General features: G+C 48.6%; 1 protein-coding gene across 1 annotated transcript in view; it reads right to left on the bottom strand.

The window, feature by feature from the left end:
• Positions 1-8,009: 8,009 nt before the first annotated feature.
• The window catches only part of LOC134367173 (H(+)/Cl(-) exchange transporter 4-like), a 30,812-nt gene continuing 15,438 nt past the window's right edge, over positions 8,010-23,383 (bottom strand). Inside the window, 6 exon segments of the mRNA XM_063083824.1 lie at positions 8,010-8,091; positions 17,204-17,343; positions 17,426-17,532; positions 17,594-17,992; positions 18,943-19,129; positions 21,793-22,338. Of these exon segments, the coding sequence (XP_062939894.1) occupies positions 8,010-8,091; positions 17,204-17,343; positions 17,426-17,532; positions 17,594-17,992; positions 18,943-19,129; positions 21,793-22,338 (1,461 nt within the window).

The following is a 23,383-nucleotide window of genomic DNA, read 5'->3' as shown; positions in this document are numbered from 1 at the left end:
GAGATAACTGGGCTGCCAGAGAAGGCTTGGGCAATACGTGGTTTGATTTGCACAGATCATTTCCCCCAAAGGATCCCCTCTGCTGTTGCTGAAAATTGCTGTCCTTTTGGAATTTTCAAAGGACACAATGACGAGAAGTCAAAGGTATAGACAGCGCTGGCTTCACGGGCTGCCACCTGTGCAGTCACACAGGGCCCCATGGAACAAAGGGCCTGCACTTATGTTATTGCTCTACTGTCGCCATCTTGAAATTCTTCAGAGTTTTTGAACAAGTGGTCCTGCATTTTCATTCGGTACTGCAAAACGTCGACCACAAATTATGTAGCCAGTCCTGGCTAGGGACACTTGGCAGGGTAAATGCATAGGAAATGAAGGCAAAACTCACGCTCTGCCTTCAGAATGGTTGGCCTGCAGCTGGCTTTTTGTCCTGTTCTACGTCTGTGCCAGGGAGTTCAGACTAAACTTCACAACGACACAGCTTATAGCTGAGTCACAAACAGGACCAGGCTATTCAGTGTGCTTATTACACAGAGCAAGCGTGAAAGTGGCCTGGTGGCTGGCGTAGGGTTCATCACCTCTCAAGTGATAAAAAAATTCCCTACTGATTACGAGGTGAGGCAAGGCAAACACTATTCAGACAGCTCTTTGCATCAATATCATAAAATCAGTTTTTCTAGATGCCTGCACCCCCGTACTTTCCCCTTCTGTGTGATCTAATACAATGCTTCTCAGCCTACGGGGTCTGGGGTGGGCGTTTCAAGGAGCCCTGCTGTGACACTGCTGCTCCACCGCCACACAGCGAGCAGAACCAGGAGCAGAAACAAAGAGTGACTGCTTATAAAGTCAGGCAGTATGGCGGCTAATTTTATGTGTCCACTTGACTGGGCCATTGGGTGCCCAGATATTTGTTCAAACTTTATCCTGGGTGTGTCCATGAGGGTGTTTCTGGATGAGATTAACATTTGAATTATAGACTCAGTAAAACAACTGCCCTCTCCAATGTGGGTGGGCCTCGTCCAATCAGTTGAAGGCCTGAATAGAACAAAAAGCCTGAGGAAGAGGGAACTTCTGCCACCTGACCCTTTCAGCAGGGACATTAGTCTTCCCTGCCTTTGGACTTGAACTGAAACATCGGGTCTTTTTGAATCCCAACCCTGTTGCCTTTTGGATTGGAACTACACCATCAGCTCTTCGGGTTCTCAGGCCTTCAGACTGAGACTGGAACTACACCATTGGCTCTCCAGTTTGCCGACTGCAGAACTTGGGACTTGTCAGCTGCCATAATTACATGAGCCAATTCCTTATGATCTCAACCTCTCTCTCTCCTATTGCAACTCTTTCTCTGGAGAAACCTGACTAATACAGGAGGTCACCTGGGATAGCTGAACTTCAGTCTCAGGGCTCATGCTGTTTAGCACTATCTAGATACATTCTCTTAGCCTTGTTTTCCCACTGTGAAGCCTAGGGAATATAATGTTATCTTAAATTACACACATTCTATTGGGTTTCTCAACTTCAGCACCAGTGACACTGGGGGCAGATTGTTCTCTGTTGTGGTGGGCTGCTGTGTGCACTGTAGGGCATGTGGCAGCATTCTGGCCTTCACCCACTGGACGCCAGTAGCACCCCTCTCCCAGGTGTGACAAGCAAAATGTCTCCAGACATTGCCAGATGTTCCCTGGGGGACACAATTGCTCCCGTCCCAGCTGAGAATCACTGATATATAACAACCATCTCAGGGTTGTTGCTCTGTGTGAGGATACCCGTGTTCAGAAACTGTTCCATTCATGGTACAAAAGAGACTCATTTGTAACCCTAGTGTCCCTAAATGAAAGCAACAAAAAGACGATTGCTCATTTCTGTGTCAAATAAATCCTCCTTCTTGTCTCTGCAAGCCTGAGATGTCTGAGCTGCTCTGCTTGACTCATAAAGCAGAGGTTTGCAGTTTTAAGAATGTGTTTTTCTATATGCACAGGGGACCAGAATCATAATCCTGAACAGGACAAAACCAGCTCGGAGGAAGCATCTTGCAGCGTGCTGGCTCACGGCAGCTCCGTCTTCCTGAAATGACGGCTCACCTGGAATACACTTGAAGTTGCCTCATTAGCATTTTGGTGAACAGAACCCATGGGATGGGAAGAGAAAGAAGTAAAAGACAACACTGGGAGGGGAGACCTGGAGAGGAAAGAAGTGGTGGACTCCAAGTTTTCTAACTTTGAGAGAGAAATTGGTCTAAAATTGTTTAAAAATCTGAACTTGAATAACTCAGGGACAAATCGAGCCTGCCTAAAACATGAAAGCCATTCATCAATTCCAAGGAAGACGCTGTTTTGCAATGAGCACCCAGACAGAGCACAATAAAGCACTAAAACGAAACAAACACAGACTGGCTGGCTCAGCCACACAGCTGACTCTCCGGGAATACCCCGCATCTCTTTCGAGTGGAAGATTAGAAAATGAGAAAAACCTTCATCTCAAAACTGGACGCGTCTCCACAAATCAGGGAAGCCTTACTTGAGACAAGCGCTCCCAGGCTCCCTTTCCACACACGAACGCTAAACAATGACTTTTTGGTTACAAGTCAAATGAGAGTCTGAAATTTATGTTTTTGCATAAAGCAACGAAATAAAACATCAGAGAATGACCTCACCCCACCCTCATTCCAATTCCTGAGCCCGGGGAGAGGTCTCTTCAGCCATCAAGACAGGAATAAACAGACAGCTCTTCTGATCTCCTCCAGGGCTCCTGCATCTGCATTATTGAAATAAACGACATGCACCCGTAATTGAGTAATTATTTCAGCATTTAAAGAATGCCAAACAATGAATCATTTCTTCCTCAGACCCAATCCGGCCCATTTCCGTTTTCCTTTTAGCACAATCTGAGAATTACCCAACGGTATCACTTCCTAGAACATTCTGTGGTTTACACAAGGTGGGCAAGACTTCTCTGGCAGTATTTATTTTTCTCATTTTAGACTTGATGATTGCAGCCTTCACAGATTTTCCTTTTCTAGAAGCTTCTCAAGTATTGAAAGTGCATAGATCCCATTTTGTACATTCCTTTTTAAAATAAGGTTCCCCTTTGGGGAGAGGAGTGGGGAAAGAAGGCAGAACCTAATAGAGTGAAAAATCTTCAAACTCTGTCCTTGCATGTTGGATTTACTCCTTAACAGGCATTTTAAAGAAAGTATTCTGAGGGCTGGACGGCTAGCTCAGGGGTTACAGTGCGGTGTTATCACACCAAGGTCAAGGGTTCAGGTCCCCATACCAGCTGGTAGCACAAAAAAACAAAGTATTCTGCAAGTTTCCATCACCACCTTTTAACAGCTTCAGAAGGGAATTTCCCAGCGGGTCGGGTAGGAAGAGAACAGAAGTGTTTCCATCTCCTTTACCCAGAGCCTAAGTGGATTCTTTCCTGAGCTGTTTCTCCGTCTGAGATCGGATGGGAGGATGGGTCACAACGACGTTCACACTTCGGTTGTCGGCAGGGCTGTGGTTTTAATGTGTAGGAAATAAAGAATGCAGAACTGTGCACTCAGTTAAGACTAGAGACTCCTTTCCCCGGCAGTGTTTTGTGTGTGCACGGGGTTTTCTGTCCACCATGGAAAGCCCCACTTGACTGTAAGAAAGACAGGCCTTATCCTCCCTACCAATTACACACACACACACACACACACACACACACACACACACACGACCTCCCGATTTACCGCAAAGCTAGGGCGTCCCTTCATCTCCTACCAACTTCTCCTTCACAACTCCACTCACAAGTCTTTAAGGACACTCAGCAGATGCCTGTTCCAAGTCGAAAAGGGCTAATGGTGTAATAAAGAGGTCTCGGTCACCCCAAGTGCTGGCCTCTTGCTCTCTGCTTCAGCTCCTTTTAGGAAGACAAATGCAACGGCCCCGCTCCGGTTATCTGAGGCAGAGTGGTCCGGGGGCGGTGGGTGGGCACGTGGATTAAGCTTGTTCAGGGAGGGTCTCCACTCTGTCTGCCTCGCATGCCCCGTCACACTTTCTCCTCCACTAATGTGCAGATGAAATTGGGAATACCCACAGATGTTGTCGTGACGATTACACGAGCTCGTATTTGATAAGTGCTTGGCTGAGAGCAAGCACGTAGGAGACTATCTTAGGTCGGGCTCCCTACAAGGGGTGCTTCTAACAGAGGTGGGGGTTCTCGTAGAGTGACTGATCGTGTACGTGAGGCAGGACAGCGCAGGGGAGGAGCTGGCAAACCTACGATTTCGGGAGAAGTCTAGCCTCAGCCCGCTCCCATGGGGACCTCTCGAGTGTGAAGGGCACCAGTGTGTCCCAGCAAGACAAGGGGGCTGGGCTGTTATACTGCACAATCAATCCCTGGGGGTGGGTGTAGCCTCTCAGACATCTCTTGTCAGTGTAGGGTTATCCTCATTATCCTCTGGAAAAGGCAGCCTGACACAGCCAAGGGGGTTCGGGGGGGTGAGGGGGGCTGCAGCATCTGCTGCACAAATCAACAACGATTGGATGACAGCATCTCTGCATGCCAAGGGGCCAGAGCTCAGAACTCAGGAATCTGAACACCTGAGCCTCAGTTTCCTCATCCAAACCATCTTCCCTTTGGTCTCACAAAGCCTCCTCTGAGTCCCAGCTTGAGGTTGGCACCCCTGGCTTCATTTGTGGACAAGTCACAATTGTATTCTAATTGCACAGACTCCATCCTGTTCTCTGCAGCAGCCCAACACCCAGCTCAATGTCCACAACGCACATTTGCCACCAGTATGAACGTGTAGAGAAGATCTGTCAGCTTCAGGGACGCTCCCCTCTTTGGGCTCCTAATTGGATGCAGCGTTCCTGACCCCTGTTCTTCATCTGATGCTTTTCTTACCTTGTCTTTCCTTCTGTGAGTCCTTTGACGTGTGGTGGACGTGTTTCTCCCTCTCTTCTCACCCCTCTCCACAGAGGTTGGTTTCACTCCAATGTGCTCCAGCCCCATTCAGGATTTGGGATAGATCTGTGCCCCGATCTGTGACATCCTGAAACAACAAGGTGCCCGAGAGGGTGGGAATGCCGCTTCACAATGGCCATGTTGGGTGGTAAGGTGACTACTCAGTGGGCAGGAAGGAATGGAAAAGACAGCAGTGGCTGCCTCATTGGCGATAACTCATGCCAATCAGAACGGAAGGTGTCAGAGCAGGGACATCCAGCCCTTGGGATATACCCTGGCACATGCAACATCACAACGTATTTGCTTTTTTGACTTTCCCTTGGACGCTTAATTGTTCATGTGTAACTAAAAGAACTCAAGTGGTGGAATTTCTAGCACAGATCATGCAGGTAGGGGTAGATGGTACTTGGGGAGCAAGGAAGTTTCTGTGTTGTAGTTGGAGGTGAGGAGGAAAGATTCCTTGGATAGTCTCCTGGCAGCCTCACATTTTTCCATCTTGTTTTTCTTGGGGTTTTTTTTGGTGGCGGGCGGGGAAGAGGGATCGAACCCTAGACCTTGCTGTACAGTCTTCTTTACTAAAACAACTTTTCCCCTTCTAAAAGTAATATTACCATTTTGCAAAGGCTCTGGAAAGTAAATAGCTTTTGCACAATCCCACCGAAGGAACGCAAACTACAATGAGCATTTTGGGACATTTTCTTCGAGTCTCTTCCCCTATGTATCTGCATTTGGATCACTGTTAGACTTTTTCCTAGACCTTTTTGTATCACTTGAACAGTGTTTGAAATCCACTCTGATACTTGCTGGCATTTCCTGGCATAACGTCTTACCGCCAGGGCCTGGAGCACTGCAGGAGCTGGGGGATCTGGAGCAAGACACAGCTTCAACTCTGGGCCTTCAGTGTCACCAGCTATGCGACGTGAGGGGAACAGAAGTTACCATACAGGTTTAATGTTTTAGGAGCTGACCTGGCTTCCTCCCGAGCAACGGCCTACTTGGATTTCTGCTCCAGCTGTCAAACTCTGGGATCCCACAGACTGAATGCAAGAGCTCAGGGAAGGTCGAGGGGCCCCCGCCCAGAGTGGGAAACCCGGGCCCGCCCTTCTGGGGCTCTCCGGGCAGGGACGCGACGTGGCCACCTGCCCAGATCCTCGCTTCCAGGTGCGTCCTCCCGCCCCCCCCCAAGAGGGCCGGCTGCGCGTTCCTCCTGCAGCTACCGAGCTTCCTCGGCCTCCCCTCAGGGACTTTACCCACCTTCCCAGGACCAGCTTGGGGGATCGGGAACCCCAGGGCTGAGTCCCCGACCTCCACGTGCGCAGAGGGGAAGACCCCAAACATCCCCGGCCCGGGAAGGGGTCAAGCGAGGTGACTGCTCTCCCCGCCGGGAATTGTTTCGGTCCCAGGAATCAGCCCGGGTGGGGCGCCGTCCTCCCCGCCCTCCTTCCTGTCCGCGGTGGCCCGGGGGCGGGCGGCCACGGTGGCGCCCATCCTGGCCCGCGTGCGGTTTCCCGAGGCCGGTGGAGGGGGTGCAGCGGGAGGGAAGCGGGAGGAGCGCGCGGAGGAGGAGGCCGCGGGAGGAGGAGCAGCGGCGCGGGAGGGATGAGGGTGAGGTCGGGCAGCGGGGAGCAGAGGAGGAGCCCCCGAGGGAGGCTGGAGGAGGGGCGGCTGAGGGCGGAGGGGTCAGGAGGAGGCGGAGCAAGGGCGGGGGAAGGAGCCGGAGGCGGCGGGAGGAGGAGGAGCGGCTGACGGGGCGGAGCGGCGGGGCGGGGCGGAGGTGGAGCCTGCGTGCGCCCGGCCCCGCCCACCCGGCCGGCCGGAACGAAGATGGTCGGTCGCTCCGCGGGAATGGAGTGGCCGGCGGCACCGGCGGCAGTGGCGGTGGCTCGGAGGCTGTGACTCGGCGTGCGGCGGTGACCCGGACGACCCGGGCGGAGCGGGCGGCGCGGACAGCGGCGCTCCAGGCCGGGCGAGCGCCGGTGCGCGGGCGACGGGCGGAGGATGCGCCAGGCGCGGTGGGCGGCTCCGGGCGGCCACCCCCGCGCCCCGGGCGACTGGCCTTAGTGCTGGCGGAGGAGGCGGCGAGCGCGGGGCGGTCTGGCCGCGGCGGGGCCCGCACCGTTATGCCGTGGCTGAGCGGCGGCCGGCGGCGACGGCGGGGACAGCCGCGGGAAGCCCCGGGGGAGCCGCCGCCGGCCGCGCAGCCCCAGCGGGAGCCCCCGCCTCCGCCGGCGCCTCCCGCCGCGCCCCCCACGCTCCCCGCGCCCTCTGCGCCGCCGCCGCGAGCCCGGGAGAGCGCCGAGCTGCCGCTGCCCGCCGGCTGGGAGGAGGCGCGCGACTATGACGGCCGCGTCTTCTACATCGACCACGACACGCGCCAGAAGTCGTGGATCGACCCCCGTGACCGGTAAGGGGGCCGGCGGGGGGCGCGGTACCCGGCGCGGACGCCTGCACCGGGACCGTCGGCCGGCGTCGCCGCGGATGCGCTGGCGATACGCCCCGGCCAGCGAGGGGCCGCCAGGAACCCTGGGGCAAGGATCGGGACGCCCCCATTACCGGGGCCAGGGCCAAGATTGGGGCACCCTTCCTCACCTGGCCCGGTTCGACGATCGGGGCGCCTCCGTCCCCGGGCCCGGACTCACCTGGAGTCCCCATCCCTTGGGCCCAGGGAGAGGATCGAGGACACCAGGAGGCCTGCGGGTGTGGGCGAAGATCTTGCTTGCCCGGGTCCCAGGCGAGGATGTGATCGCCCCCCTCCCCCAACTTCCAATATTCTTACTCCCTGGGCTCTGGGTGAGGATCACGGTTCCCCCTCTGCGGGCCTCGAGTCTCTGGAGCGCAGAGCCCTGGCCTCCTCCTGGTACCCCGCCGCGGGGCGGACACACTGACTCGGTTCCCTCACGTCACCTACTGTCCGGCGCCTGGGAGCTGGGCGCCTGGAATTTCCTCTCCCGAAGCTGACAGATGGGCCACTTTTTCTTTTTCTGCGGCGGCCTCGCCCCTGTCTGCCCCGGGACTCTGCGGCCCACCGCCCCGGCTCTGGCCCAGAAGGCGTCCCGGCTCCCCGGTGGCGAGATGAGCTGTCACTTTGGATCACAAACGTGCGCCCGGCTTCGGGGCGCGGGTTCCTTGTCCGGCCGACTCAGCCCGGTTTCCTTCCAAAGCCTGGTGCCAGACGGGCAGTTTAGGGGTTCTCAGCCCTTTTGGAGTTGGGAGAGCCTGTTCCCAAACTCTGTTGGTTGCTCTTTAGCGCCTTAAGAATCAAGTGAGTTAAAATTTTGTTTGAAAAAACACTTGTGTAGGGCGGCCAGAATGGAATATGATTAGTCCCATATGCTTTTGGAGTAAACGAAAAACAGGTGTATTTTAAGTTTCCTTTTTGTGCGACCTATGTGTGGGGCACGGAGTTGTCTTATTCATGTAAATAAATACGATCAAAGTAAAAAAACTGATTCTTCTAAAAGCACTACCAGATTTCATTTAATGAATTTCACGAGATGAAGCTTTTCCTTAACTTTCTGGTCTCCTGTCTATGGATTTCAGTGGTGCAACTGCTATTAGAGAGTTGTATTTTTGTGGAATTGGGAGTTCTGTTGAAACCAAGTGTTTCCACTGGTTATCTGATATCTTGTCCTCCCTAGAGCAATTTCTCTCTCCCGGGGCCTGAGTGCCAAAAAGGAAATACTGCAGGCTTCCCAGTGATTTCAAGATTTGAAGAGGCGCAGTGGGGTGACATTGTGCCTGCTTCCTCTACCTGCACTGGAAAGGCAGCGTGCATGGCATTGGCATTTGAAAAGGAACTCTTGAGGAGGGACGCTGTGGAATCCTTTGAAGGTTTATCTGGGTTCAGATAGGGAAAAAACGAAAGAAAACAAAAGCATTGTGATTCCCTACCATTCTCTCTAAACATTGCAAACCTTTGGACTCAGAAACTAATATAAATCTTAGCACAGTTTTATGGGTTAAAAAGATGCTTAGTTATTTTGAAAATCAGGTGAGATCATATTAGAATTTTAACTGAAGGCTAAAATTTAAATTTTAACCTGCTGGTTGATCAAGCCTTGGATGGTTCTAGAATTGGTTGAAATGCTTGGAATGTGGTGCCATTTTGTACCGTATGTCTCTTAAAAACCCAAACGACTGGAAAATGAACCAGTTAAAATTATTGTTTTGCCTCGAAAAGGCAGAGCCCCGTTTTATGAGGGTAACGTAAAACAGTTGTGGTTATAGTGAAGTGGGGATCCATGATGAAAGATCTAAATGGAAGAATTTTCATTTTAATGGTGTAACCTGCAACATAGGTGAGCAGACTCTACAGAAACCAGTTTGTAGAGTCTTCATTTCCATGTATTTCATCTACATTTCATATGCTTTTCCCCCCCAGAAATCAGTTTGTTACTGAATAACATTTTTCACTCTTTTCAGACATAACTTTGTTATAGGTTTTCAAAAGGTCCTGCTTCTAGTGCTAAAAGTGTCGACTGAGTGAACAAAAGTGGATATTTTACATTTTTTGTAAAGTAAAAACATGTGTGTACTTTTCTGAGACACTGTTTTTATAGTGAGAGAAAATTCAGCAGGGGACAGCTTGAACTTCAGCTCCCATAATACCTTGCCTGAAATATGTATGGAATGTTCAGCAAGCCACAGACATGTAAGTGGAGGGCCAAAGGCTGGAATAGTCTTTCTCCATCCCCTTTCAAAACAGAATGTTGCCGATATTTACAGGTGACCGGCTAGCCTTTAAAGTTGTAATTAACTTTTATTGTGTGGAAAGAACTGTATGTCAGAGTGCAACGTTTTCTCCATGTGCATCTGACAGTCAAAACCCTTTTTGTGTCACATTTGATTTGAATATGTTATTTGGGAAATAAGGACTTTTACCCAACAGCTTCCAAATAGAGAACCGACAGGAGAGGGGCAAATGAACAATCAATTTTTCAAGAAACTGAAATTATGAAGGAATAAATTAATGTAGTAGGTTAGGCAAAAATTGTTTTTGACTTTAAACATCATTTTCTGTATAATTTATTACAAACTGTAATAGCATAACACACGCTGCTGCATGCAGAGTAACTGAAGGCCAAGGGTTGTAAACAAAATCTCTTCTAGGGTTTTACAGTAATTCCATTCAGTGTTATGTTTAACAAGAACGGATACTGCCAGCTCAGGGCACATTGGTGAATTGCTGTAACTCTACTTTTTAAAGTGACAACAAAGAAGATGCAGGCCTCCGGAAACATCTTTACAGATGTGGCTACAGATGTGTTAAAAAAAATCTCAGTATTTTAAAAACAGAATTTTGTAGTTTGACTATGAACCTACCTTAGGTTTAAATTCACTATTTCTGTAGATTGACACTGTGCATATAATTTTCATTGTTTACTGTGACTGATACCTGAAAACTTTCTTAAAAAACAGAAAGCTGACTTACCATTTTTATGGCTGGTAGTTTCCTTGCATGAGTCTTGTGTGTTTTCCATTAGTGACACACATGTATTCTGCATATGTTAACTCAGAGTACAGGGACCACCATATAAAAAGGTATTTGCCATTTGGGCAGAAAGTGTAGGAAGAACATTTTTGCCTCCTTTGTAAAGTTTCACTGGCTTCGACAGTCTTGTATATGTGTGCTTCCAGAGGGCTGTTTTGATATTAATCCTATAGATGGACCGAGTGGCTGAAACTTAATGTTCTGTTTCCTGTAGTTCGGTTGGAGTTGTACGGTACTGGACGTGCCAGCCACGAGCAGCTTAAGAATGGTGGACGGTATCACATTTGAGATCAATAATCGTGACGATGGTGGAAGACCAAGATTATGTCATGGCATGAGCTTTTGGGGACCCATTTGTACACTAGATGGGATTTGACCTGCACTGCATGGAGAAATTCAGTGGTATATTAAAAGTCCTCTGAACAGGGTTTTGCTTAGAGGAGAAAAGAGTGTATACCTCTGGAATCTGCCAGGTTGGAACCTCACATAACAGAGCCAGATAACATCATTACCCCCTTCTTGAAACCTTTATTCAATTAATAAGTAGGTTTACTATATTTACTCCACAGAGCCTATTTCTGGATTATATAAACTGTCCTGGTTGAGCTTTGTGATAAACAAGCAACGATTTCTCCATTTTTCATTTTTTAAGATTATAGACAGTGTTTATATGAACATGGGAAAGTGTCTTGGTTTTAAGGCCATAAGGGGTCAGCCCCTGGAAGAATCTTCTCTTGCTTCCATTGAGATCAGCAACAACTACTTCTTGGTCTAATGCCTTTCTTTTCCTTTCCTTCCTTTTTTTTGTTTTTGTTTTTTTGTTTTTGTTTTTTTGTTTTTAAGAAAAGTGAAGTAGAAAAGTCATTCATTTCCAAAAATAGCTTGCGGATGTTTGGAAACCTCCAGGTTTCCTTCTCTGTCCTTCACTCTGATTTAGGAAGTGGAATTAACATGTATCACTGTCTGTGGTAGGTTCTACTTCAGGAGCCCATAGGTCAAATGACATGTTCAAGGTCACCTGGTGAGTTGGGGGGGGGGCTTCTTGACTTCTAGCCCAGGTCCTTTTGCTAATGTTGGCTGCTTTTCCAAAAAATTCTGTGAAATTAATCTGGTGGAATAAAAGCAAAGTTAAATTTTACTGAGTTCAGCTATCCCCGCTTAAATCTAATAAAGTGAAGAAATATTTATGAAGATTCTTGGCCTTCTGTTTGCTGGGACGGTATATGGAGACCAAGTTTGTCTGCGAGATGGGAGACAGACATATAAAGTGAAGGCAAGAATGGTGGCCAGGTATCCCAGGATTAATTCAGTTCCTCAGGTGGCGATCCCTTCTGAGACAAGGAGAGAGGGCTCCCTTGAGCCTGGGGCAGTCTTTGTCCTTGTCTATCCACCTCCTGGGGTGAGAGTGTCTAGTGCTTTCACAGCGCTGGCTGAGGTAAGGGGCAACGTGAGAAAAGTGCTGGAGATGAGGAAGTGCTGGGCATGTTCGGAATAAGTGAGAGAATCAGTCAACTTGACTGGGCCTGAGTTTTCATGTAAGGAAGGTAGGATTCGGTAAGACCACACATAGCTTAGAACCCCACAGCTTTGGCATTAGAAAAGCTAGAATCATCTTGTTCAAACTCCTTTTTTTGCATTGAGAGCCACAGGCAAGGGAAGTGTTCTGCCTCTAGTTAGAAGGGCAGGGACTTGGCCCCCTTCTGACCCCCAGTCCAGTGCTTTTTCCAATACACCACCAGCTGCCTGAGTCCCACCCATTTTTAAGCATCCTGCCTCTATTCAATCGTTTGTTTGTTCATGCCTCCATTCATTCATTCACCAACCAACCGTGTGCTTGTTGCATAGCCTGTCGGCCCCAGGCGTTCTTCCAGGGTTTGGACCTCCATTGGGAGCAGCAGCAGACAGGTCCCTGCCTCGGTAGGGCTTCCACTGGCTTGTGTCCTTCTCCACGAGGCCATTCCATGCTGCTCCTGTGCATGGGCTTCTCTCCACAGGGATCCCTTGGCTGTAACTGTGGGGGACATATGCTGAGTGCTCTAGGCATTTGCGTGGATGCTGTCATTGAAAGCCCACAATGGCTGCACCAGGTGTAGGTGGACACGTGATGAAACTGAGGCCAAGGGAGGTTGACTTAGTGGCCGTGCTTCCTGTAGCCAATGAGGGGCAACATCTGGTCCATTCCAGAGTTGCGGCCTGATCTACACCTGTCCTTGACCCTACCTCGACTAGGTCACTGTGTGTCCCTTGCACTGTGTTATACCAACTGGTTATTTTTTCTTGCGTTCATTGTTGTTTGATATTTATTCCCTCTGTGGTATAATGGGCCTTCAAAGATGTCCACATCTTGGTCCCCAAAACCTGTTAATAAGTTACCTTCCATGGCAGAAGAGACTTTGCCATGTGATTACGTTCACAATCTTGAGATAGGGAGATGATCCTGGATTATCTGGGTGGGCCCACTGTAATCAAAGGGTCCTTACTAGAGGGAAGTAGGAGGGTGAGGGTGAGAATGATAGACATGTGACAAGGGAAGCAGAGGTTGGAATTATATCACCATGAGCCAAGGAATGCAGGTGGCCTCTCGACACTGGAAAAGGCAAGGAAACAAATTTTCCTCTAGAGCCTGCAGATGGAATGTGGCCCTGTGACACCTTGATTTTAGCTGAGTGAAACTGATTTTGGACTTCTGACCTCTGGAACTGTAAGATAATAAATTTGTGTTTATTATTATTATTATTATTATTTTTGCATTCATCTTTTATTTTTTATTTTTTATTTTTATTTTTTTTATTTTTTTTTAAATTTTTATTTTGTCAATATACATTGTGGCTGATTATTGCTCCCCATCACCAAAACCTCCCTCCCTCCTCCCTCCCCCCTCCCCCCCAAAATGTCTTTTCTGTTTGCTTGTCGTTTCAACTTCAAGTAATTGTGGTTGTTATATCTTCTTCCCTCACCCCGGGTTTGTGTGTGTGTGTGTGTGTGTGAATTTATATATTAATTTTTAGCTCCCACCAATAAGCGAGAACATGTTGTATTTCTCTTTCTGTGCCTGACTTGTTTCACTTAATATAATTCTCTCAAGGTCCATCCATGTTGTTGCAAATGGCAGTATTTCATTCGTTTTTATAGCTGAGTAGTATTCCATTGTGTAGATGTACCACATTTTCCGTATCCACTCATCTGATGATGGACATTTGGGCTGGTTCCAACTCTTGGCTATTGTAAAGAGTGCTGCGATGAACATTGGGGAACAGGTATACCTTCGACTTGATGATTTCCATTCCTCTGGGTATATTCCCAACAGTGGGATAGCTGGTTCGTATGGTAGATCTATCTGCAATTGTTTGAGGAACCTCCATACCATTTTCCATAGAGGCTGCACCATTTTGCAGTCCCACCAACAATGTATGAGAGTTCCTTTTTCTCCGCAACCTCGCCAGCATTTATCGTTCAGGGTCTTTTGGATTTTAGCCATCCTAACTGGGGTTAGATGGTATCTCGCTGTGGTTTTGATTTGCATTTCCTAGATGCTGAGTGATGTTGAGCATTTTTTCGTACGTCTGTTCGCCATTTGTATATCTTCCTTAGAGAAATGCCTAATAGTCCTTATTTTTAAATGTTTTAAAGTTAAAGTAGTTAAACTTTTTTCTAACTGTCTTTAACATAGGTGGTTTGTCATATATTCTACTAGAGCTACTCTCAGTGACCACGGCCCCTGAAATATGATGTACATTTTATGAGCAGCCACTGAGGTTATTCAACTTGACATTCTACTTTCTAGCAGCAATATAAGGATACTTCAAAAGTTCATGGAAAGATTCATACAAACTTTAATTCTATTTTCCCATGAACTTTTTGAAGTACACTTGTACACAGAGGGCATAATCAATAGCGTTTTTAAGATGAAGTTTACAAACTGTGTTAGGCCAAGAAATTTTAAAAGACTAGAAATAATCACACATCTGGTAAGCTATTAAGTGGCTTTAGAGTGATGGTTCTCAATTGGGAGCAATTTTGCCCCCACCCCCCACCCCCAGGGGACATTTGGTAATGTCTGGAGACATTTTTGGTTGTCACAATTGGGAAGGGGAGGTGCTCCTGGCATCTGGTGGGTGGAGGCCAGGGATGCTGCTAAACATCCTACAGTGCATAGGACAGTTCCCACCACAGAGAACGATCCAGCCCCAAATGTCCATCGTGCTAAGTTTGAGAACCCCTACTTTAGAGTAATTATGTGTTAACTAAAAATGCTTCCATAAAACAGATGTAATTAATGAAAAAGATTAAAATAAAAACTTGGAAGCAACCACAGTAGCGTTCGGTACGTAGATGATAGGATAAAAAAGTAAACACTATATAGAAGAAAAAGCATATTATCTTATGGCAGGTTATTGTCTACCAAAGCATGGAAAAGTCTCCCTGCATATCCATCTGTATATCTGTATCTATATCTACATATTTACATATATGTATATTTTAACATCCACAGCAGAAAGATGTAGATGGCCCTACTGTTCCCCATGATCTAGTCCAATCATCAACAGCCTGCCCAGGCAGACACCTCTGTACCTCTGAATAGCTTGTCCAACACATGTGACACTTATCCTCTTGTTCAGTCCTGGATGTGGAACCCTTTCTGCAAGTGAGCATCTTCCACGTGCTGAAGAGTCATCATTCAATCATCCACCAGACGAGGAGATGAGGTCCCTCCACTCTTCCCCGCCACCCTACCCTTCCCTCCTTTCATCGCCTCTGTGGCTCCCACTGAGGCCTCTCTGAAGCCTTCCTGGCTTAACTGCACAACTCAAGACTAGAAGAGCCTGAGCCCCGCTGAGTACAGAAAGAGCCTCATACTTGCAAAGAGAAACGAGAGGCCAAGTCCCATTCACCAAGAATCGGAACACGGGTCACGTACGGCCCCATGTGTTAACATTTGGTGACGAAGATGGCCACATTGCCCGGGCAGTGCTCACTAATCCCCCTCTAGCAGAGACGTAGCTGTGCTTTGGTATACCAGAGATGGATTGAAAATAAAACATTACATCTTCATGTGAGCAGTTGTTACAGTTGTAAACATGATGCGTAAGAAAATTCCTCATTTACCTCATTCACCATTCTTTTCTTATCGCAACTATCTTTCATCTGTCTGTAATCTTTGCTCCCATTTCCCCTAAAAGTGACACTGGCTAAATGTGAACGTCACATTTCTATACTCATAAAAGGGCAGATAATTCCTCAAGTACAGGTCATGAATTTCTCCCCTAGAGTACAGGGACTCTTCTCTTTCCACAGACCAGGAAAACAGCTCTTGTGATTCCTCAGAGCAACACACTCCTTGCTTTGGCACAAACTGTGTAAATAGCTGCTTCTGTACTATTACGGGTCTGACTGAAAGCACACAGGTACTATTGACACCGCGTGGTGCCTCTTCAGATGCTCCAAACACAGCTTCTAGGAGAGGGCGTGGTGGGCAAGCCTAAGGGTCTTCCCTAACCACTTGACGACAGTTAGTGCTTCCCCCTTGACTACAGTAATGGGTTTCAGTGAAATTAGTCAGCTGTCTCTTAGCAGCTGTGCCTGCAACCACACAATAGATAGTGGATGCTGTGACATTTATCACTTTAGTTTTTAAGTTTCAACATTTGCTTAAAGGTATTCAGGGACTGAATACATTTTTTAAAGGCTGCTGATTACATTACTTTAAAAGAAACCCAACCCTACTTAAACAAATTTAAAAAACTTGTTGTTTATAAGGCAATATTTAGGCCTGAAAGCACCTACCTGTTAAGGTACAGGACTTATATTAAGGCAACAAACAGTGAACACAAACTTGCTATGGTGTCTAAAATACAAAATCAATTTTTGCTTCGGGGGAGGTAAAAATGTTTGAACAGCAAGCTAAATTAGAGGCCATGGCTTATGCTTATCTTATAAAGCCTTTGATGGAGATACGTTAACGATATTTTAAAAGTTACTTAACATTGGGAAGAGGATTTAGCAGTTGAAGGGAAGCACCTTAGAAATAAAAAAAAAACGGCAGGGAGAAGCAAGCAGTTTCGTCTGGTGCAGACATGATCGCGGTGAGGCAATCGGCAACGAGACCAGGGCAAGTCCCGTTGATGAGCGTCACGAATACTATGGAAGATGGCACGCACAGTAAAAATCATCACATGCACACGGAAACCGGCCATGGGCCCCCGACTACCACAGGATGCTGAATGCCGTGCAGATCGCGGAGCGAGGATGCTGAGCAGATGGCATTGGCCACGTGCCGGTGCAAGGGCTATGCTGGTCTCCACCCCTGCTGCATCTTGAGGTCCAGCAGGGCTCCATCTCCGAGGCTCACTGCTCCTCCCTGCCTGGGGCTTCCAACCACTCACGCCCAGGCCTCTGGCCCTCAGTGCCCTCTGTCTGTGGAATCCTTCCTCCTGCTCCCCTTCCAAAGCAGCCAGCCCTAGGTTGCTGGGGCCCACAGGCTTCCTCCTCTGAGGTGCCCCCACGTGGGCATCACCCCTTCTCTCCTCCCCCAACTCAACAGCCTGCCCCTCGGTGCAGCTGATTTCAGTTGGAACACGAGGAGGAAAATAATCACAGAGCAGACTCGAGCGATATCATTTACCCATGTGGCCGCTAAGAGCTGGATCACATGTAATGCCATGAAGTAAAGGAAAGCCTGTGCAGTGGCAGGGAGGTGTCAGGGCAGAGACCTCACAAGCCCCAGCGGCTGCACAGCCCACCTGAAAGTCGCTCTCTGAGAGCAGCTCGGCCCGGGCTACTCACATCTCTTCCTGAGCTTCATCCAGCACTTCCCCAAAAAGGCAGCGTCTGCAGCTTGCCTCCCAGAGGAGCAGGCGCAGGGGGCTGCTTGCAAACACGTGGTCCCTGTCCAGCCACGCAAGACTTGGGTCTGAGCCCTTGTGCTGCACAGAGTGACTTGGGTGCCAGCAGCATCGGCATCAATAGAGAGCCCATGAGGAGCGCAGGCTGGGCCCCGATCCAGACCTGCTCCATCAGCGTCTGCATTTCCAACGGATCCTCGGGTGACCGCGCACACACGAACGCTTGCGAGCCCCTGGCATGACACGCATTCTCTCGCACCTCTCTGATCACTGGGGGGCACAGAGCTGCCTCTTGGCTCCTGACAAAAGGCGAGCTGCCCTCTTTACTCACTTATTGCGAGAATCAGCTCCCTCCGCTGGGCAAATCCGATGAGGCGCTCGGAGTCTCTGGAGACCACCACGGGGAAGCCGTTGTAGTCGGTGTCCTTGATGAGCGTCTCCACATCCTCCACGGTCATGCGGTCCTGGGTGAGCACCGACAGCAGCGGTTCTCCCCGCTGGGGCCGAATGATGTCGGTGGCCAGCGTGCAGTGGGTGAACTCGTCCTTCACATCCAGGAAGGGGTAGCCGTTCAAGTGGATGTGGACCTCGTAGATGCCTTCCTTCCCAAAGGCATTGGCCACCAACTTGCTGGTCACAGCCGCCACCATGAGGGGCACAATGTACTCCAGACCACCCGTGAACTCGAACATGATGACCACCAACAACGCTGTCATCCTGGTAACTCCACCTGCATCACAAGGCACGAGTGAGATTCCAAAGCCCGACCCCGGACACTTGGGAGGGCACGATGTGTGGAAATGGATAGACAGCTGTAAATGTTCCTCACACGTGTTCCAAGGGGACATTCCCACATGCCGCCCATGCTCAGGCCTCAGGAACAGATGCCAGGTTCTTTTCAACGTGGCATCGCGTCAGGGTGCTGTAAGTGACACCTGGCTGGGGGCTCTGCTCCAACGAGGGACCCTGGCTTGTCCACTCACCTAGGCCCACACGTCTGGCTTTTGGGCGAGTGGATCTGACTGAACAAGCAACCCCATAAGCCTTGTAATTTTAGGATTCTTAGGGACTAGAGAGAAGAGAGAGACCCAGCTTTGTGTCTCTTGGTATTCAAAGGGAGAATCCATACTGACTCCTGGTCTTCCAGGGAGTTTAAACCAAGGTTTCTCAACTCCAGCACTAGGGACATTTGGGACTGGAGCATTCTTTGTTGTCAGGGGCTGTCTTGTACACTATAGCATGTTTAGCAGCATCTCTGGTCTCTACCCAATAGATGCAAGTGGCACCTCCCTCCCCAGGTGTGACAACCTAAAGTGTCTTCAGATACTGCCAAGTGTCCCTGAAAGGCAGAATCACTCCTGGTTAAGAACTACTGTTCTAGGTGGTATGGCTGTAAGATGGTGGAGACTCCATCAGCCTGGGCCCCTGAATGACTGGGTGGGAAGAATCTTCTGTTCACCCATGTTTTTTACATATATATATATATATATATGTATATATAGTGAGCAAGATATAAGCCTTGGTGTGTGAGCCACCGAGATTTGGGGGGATTCTCCTTATAGCAGCACAACCTAGCCTATCCTGAGTAATGGAAATGTTCAAGTCCACGCCTTCCTTCTCGCCAGTCCTCTAAGCCAGCTCAGTGCCCCCACCCCCTCCCTGCCCCACCCCTGGTTGTACCTAGGCAGGCTGCAGATCCCACCATTGCGTAAAGCCCTGGTGTGACGCAGTCTGCTCCGGGCCTGCACCAGTTCCAGAAGATGATCCAGTCATGGTGATGGTAAGCCAGCTACTCCACGCCGATACCCACCATCCTGCCCGCCATTGCTCCCACAGCCATGCTGGGGATGAAGAGGCCCGACGGGATCTTGAGGGATCACAGAGAAAAGTGGAATGAGGGAAGGCAGCTGAACCCCCCTTCCCGATCCCCCGGAACCACGGTGCCCCCTCGACAAGCTTGCATTTTGCTCAGCCTTCAAAGGAGGCACCGTTCTTCAAAATCAGTCAGCTGGGAAAAGGTGGGACAAGTGATTTGACCTCCTTAGTCGGTCGCATCTACTGCAACATGGAGAGAATGCCCTTTTACACTTTCATTTCTTCCCCTGCAAAGTCTGGCCCAGTTTGCCTGCTGTGGATTAAAGAATGATAAGCCCCAGTGCAAATACCATTCAAAGTGAACATCTGTCACTTGAGACACTCGTGACTTTCTCTCTCCCCTTGCCATGTCATTCAGGTTGGCTTTTAAAATTAAATGTCAAGGCACAGCATGAAAATGGAAAAGGGCCTGCAACTGCTCCCTGGTAAAGAATTTGAATGCACCATTGCAGCTGCTCCCGATCTTCCAAAAAGCTTTCAAAGACTTCCCGCTCTGTTTATAGACAGTGGATACCAGTCAGAGAGAGACGAGGGAGGCAGTTCCATCTTCCTAACCAACTACATCTTCCGAGAAGTATCCTGAATATATTCTAGCCACATTAGCGGCAGCGAAGAAACAGACTATGTAAACTGAATGATCTTAGATGTAGCGTGTTGCTTACTTTGCTGGCTGCTAATGCATTTTAGTTTGTCTGGTGATGGTGCACGTGCTATAGGACACTCCCAACTACTCTGTGTTCATTGAGACGTGAGCGCAGACCCTGAGCCACAGCTGCATTTATGTCGCCCCAGGTGGTCATCAGTCTGAGGATGCTAGGCAAACTGAAGTTCAGAACCATGGGCATGATTCCTAGAGTCTGGAATGTTCCATAGGAAATTGCTCCTATATGGGCTCCCCCTTAGTCCACAGCCATTTAATCCCCTGTAACTTCAAAGTAAAGTCTCAGCAAGCACCAGAAGATGCTCCAGCATCTTCCTTGGACACAAAAATTAATTCCTTTGCAAGGAGAGGATGGATCAGACACAGTCAGCTGTTTAATAAAGTCTACCCATCCTTGTTCTTAAGGCACAGATTCGGGTTTGTGTTTGACCACTACACAACCAGAGACACCGTTTCTTAGACTTTTTTAAAAAAAGACAATTCATAGAAATACCACACAGAAAGCAAAAGTAATGGAACACTACAGGGGCTCTGTGGGGTGGGTAATGTTGTGCTTCTGGTCCTGGGTGCTGGTTACACAAGCATGTGGGTTTTGTGAAAATTCATTAAGCTGTATGCATCTCTATATGATACTCTTATCACACTCTAACACTCTAATAAATGTTTCATTTTGGTTTTTAAGTAAGCAATAGCAGCACTATTCACAATAGCCAAAAGGTGGAAACAACGCAAATGTCCATCAAAGGATGAGTGGATAAACAACGTGTGGGGGAATCTACAGAGTGGAACACTCTTCAGCCAGAAAAGGAATGAAGGGCTGACACGTGCTACAACATGGATAACCCTTGAAAACACTGTGCTAAGTGAAAAAAGCCAGTCCCACAAGGACGGTCCGAAATGAATTAATTTAATTAAAATGAACTGTCCGAAATAGGCAAACCTATAGGGACAGAAAGCAGATCGGTGGTTGCCAGGGGCTGCTGGGGCAGAGAATAGGGAGGGACTGCTAATGGACATGGGGTCTCCTATGAAGGGGAAGAAAATGTTCTGAAACTTGACCGAGGTGACGGTTGCACAACATTGTGAATGTACTTAATACCACTAACATGTACACTTTAAAATGATCAATTTCACGTTATGTAAACTTTACCTCAATTTTTTTTTAAAAAAAGCAATAACAACTAAATGTCAGTTTCCATAAAAGAAAGCTCTTTAGGAAGGGCTTTCAAAGTATGTCTGACTTTAACACAGTGTTTAAAAGCAGGAAGAAAGAAGCTGTCTCTTCTCTGGCTTTAGGAACAGAAATGAGGAAAGCACACGGTGTCATCCACAGCTCTTGAGGACACTCCTCGTCAGGAGACGATGTGTGCAAAGAGCCCCCGTCGTGGCCACAGCCCCACCCAGACTGGGAGGCCATCACGTGGTGTGCAGCGTAGGTGCTGCCACACAGTCTCAGAACTCTGGGTTTGCATCTGTCTCTCCCAGAGGCATGTGCTCTTTAGGGGCAGCATTCTGTTTTGAGTGCTGTACACCTTGGACTTAGCACAGAGCCTAGATACAGCGGATGCTCAATGCATGCTCATCGATCCAAACTGGGCCACACACGGGCTTGTCCCACCACCTGGCATCACCCTGCCAGCAGGCAAAGCTGTGGTCACCCCTGGTCTGGGAGTGAGATGAAGTGAGCTCCATGCCCAGCTCTGTCTCCCATATGCTGTGGGTCTGATTAGGCCACTCCGGGTCTCTGAGCCTCAGCTTCCTCACTTGTAAAATGGGATTAAAACCTCATTTCACAGGCTTGTTGGATATAAAGGAATTGTGTCCTGATGATTGAAAGAATGTCAAGTGCCCAGCACATGAGAACATTCAAGAAAGGTCGGATCCCCTTTTCCTCCCATGACAATTTTGTTCAGGAGAGTAGGGTGCTGTCCCCAGGAGGACATGGGTTCTTCCCCCCACCAGCACCCACCCTCACTTTCTTCCCCTTCACTTACCTTCATGCCAAAGGTAAATATGGTGATGACAATCTTGAAGATCAGCGCCAGGGCCAGCTGCCACATGGCTGTGTAAATGCCAAACCCAGCTGGCCAGTCTGGAATGTCATCCACAGGCCGGGTCATGTTGGGGTCATTGATGTAGTCACACAGCTGGGAGGACTCAAAGGCCCCACAGTCGTTGAACATCTCAGAAATGAGCTCACTGGTGCTCTGGCGTGTGTAGGGACTGGGGTAGGCAATGACAGCAGTGATGGCAGTCACCACAATGACCTCCAGCACCAGGTACTTCCCTAGCCGGGTGGTCTTGCACCTCCTGCCCCAGGCGATATTGCAGCGGATGAAGAGGGTTCCCCACAAGCCCCCAAACACCCCAAGCAGGATGAAGGGGAAGAGTTCAGCCATGTACCAGGGCGTGTGTTATTCCACATAAAATAGAACAAGGTGGCTGTTCCCAAAGGGATTGATGGATCGCAACGTGAAGGCCACCACCTGGGCCGCCAGAAATGACCTCCACAATGTCTCCGAGAGAAAGTAGTAACTGATCTGGAATGAAGAAGTCGCTAATTAGTGACTGGCCAGAGAAAGAGCTGCTCAGAATTCAGGCCCTTTGGTCAGCAGCCACCTGCTGGTGCCCACCGTGAGACACACTGGGACCAAACATGGACGAACGGCACTCACTTCATCAGTCAGTCCAGGCTTGACTATGACAAAATGCACCAACGAAGATACCAAAGGGATCTAATTGTGTCTAAAAGTAAAATGGATACTGAGCAAGGAGGCTTAAGCCACTTTTTTTTAAGAGAAAAATAGTTAATCATAATTCTGTTCATAGCACAGAGACCCTCCTAAAAGCAAATAAACCTCTGGATTTGATTCAGGGGTTGGAAAACTCTGGCCCACAGGTGAACTCCGGCCCACCAAAAGTATTCATAAGGCACACGAGTTAAGAATGGTTTTTACATTTTTAAATGGTTGGAGGAGAAAAAAAGGTTTTTTTGAGTTGAACTACTCAGAAGAACAATATTTTGTGACGTGAAAACTATAGAAAATTCTAATTTCACGGTAAAAGGCCACAAAGAAAGTTAAAATTGCATAATGATAAACACACACACACACACACACACACACACACACACACACACAGGATATTAAAAAAATAAAATTCTAATTTCAGTGCCCATGGGAACATAGCCATGCCCATTCACAGACTATGTGTTGTCTATGGCTGTTTCCATGCCACATGGCCAAGTTGGACAGTTGCAGCAGAAACTGTGTGGCCCACAGAGCCCGAAATATTTCCCATTTGGCCCTTTACGGAAAACGTTTGCCAACCAGCTAACCCCTGGAATGATCCATTCGTGTTGCCAAAACCAAAAATGCTTAATTCAGTTGGCTCTGAGAAACAGAGAAGACACGATAAATCTTCAAAAAAAAGTCATGTTGGAAAAGGAAGATGCTCAGCATTCTGATAACGCAACTTTGGGGGATATACAGATGTTTGAATCCATGGCAACCCCTTTTCTTTCGCCTAATCCTATCTCTTGTATTGAAAAGGACTTTGACTACAGGGAGCATTGTCTTGCTCCAT

This window comes from Cynocephalus volans, chromosome X (genome assembly GCF_027409185.1).
Source record: "Cynocephalus volans isolate mCynVol1 chromosome X, mCynVol1.pri, whole genome shotgun sequence".
Lineage (NCBI taxonomy): Eukaryota > Metazoa > Chordata > Mammalia > Dermoptera > Cynocephalidae > Cynocephalus > Cynocephalus volans.
The sequence above is the reverse complement of the archived record's forward strand: the minus strand, read 5'-3'. Positions and strand labels throughout refer to the sequence as shown.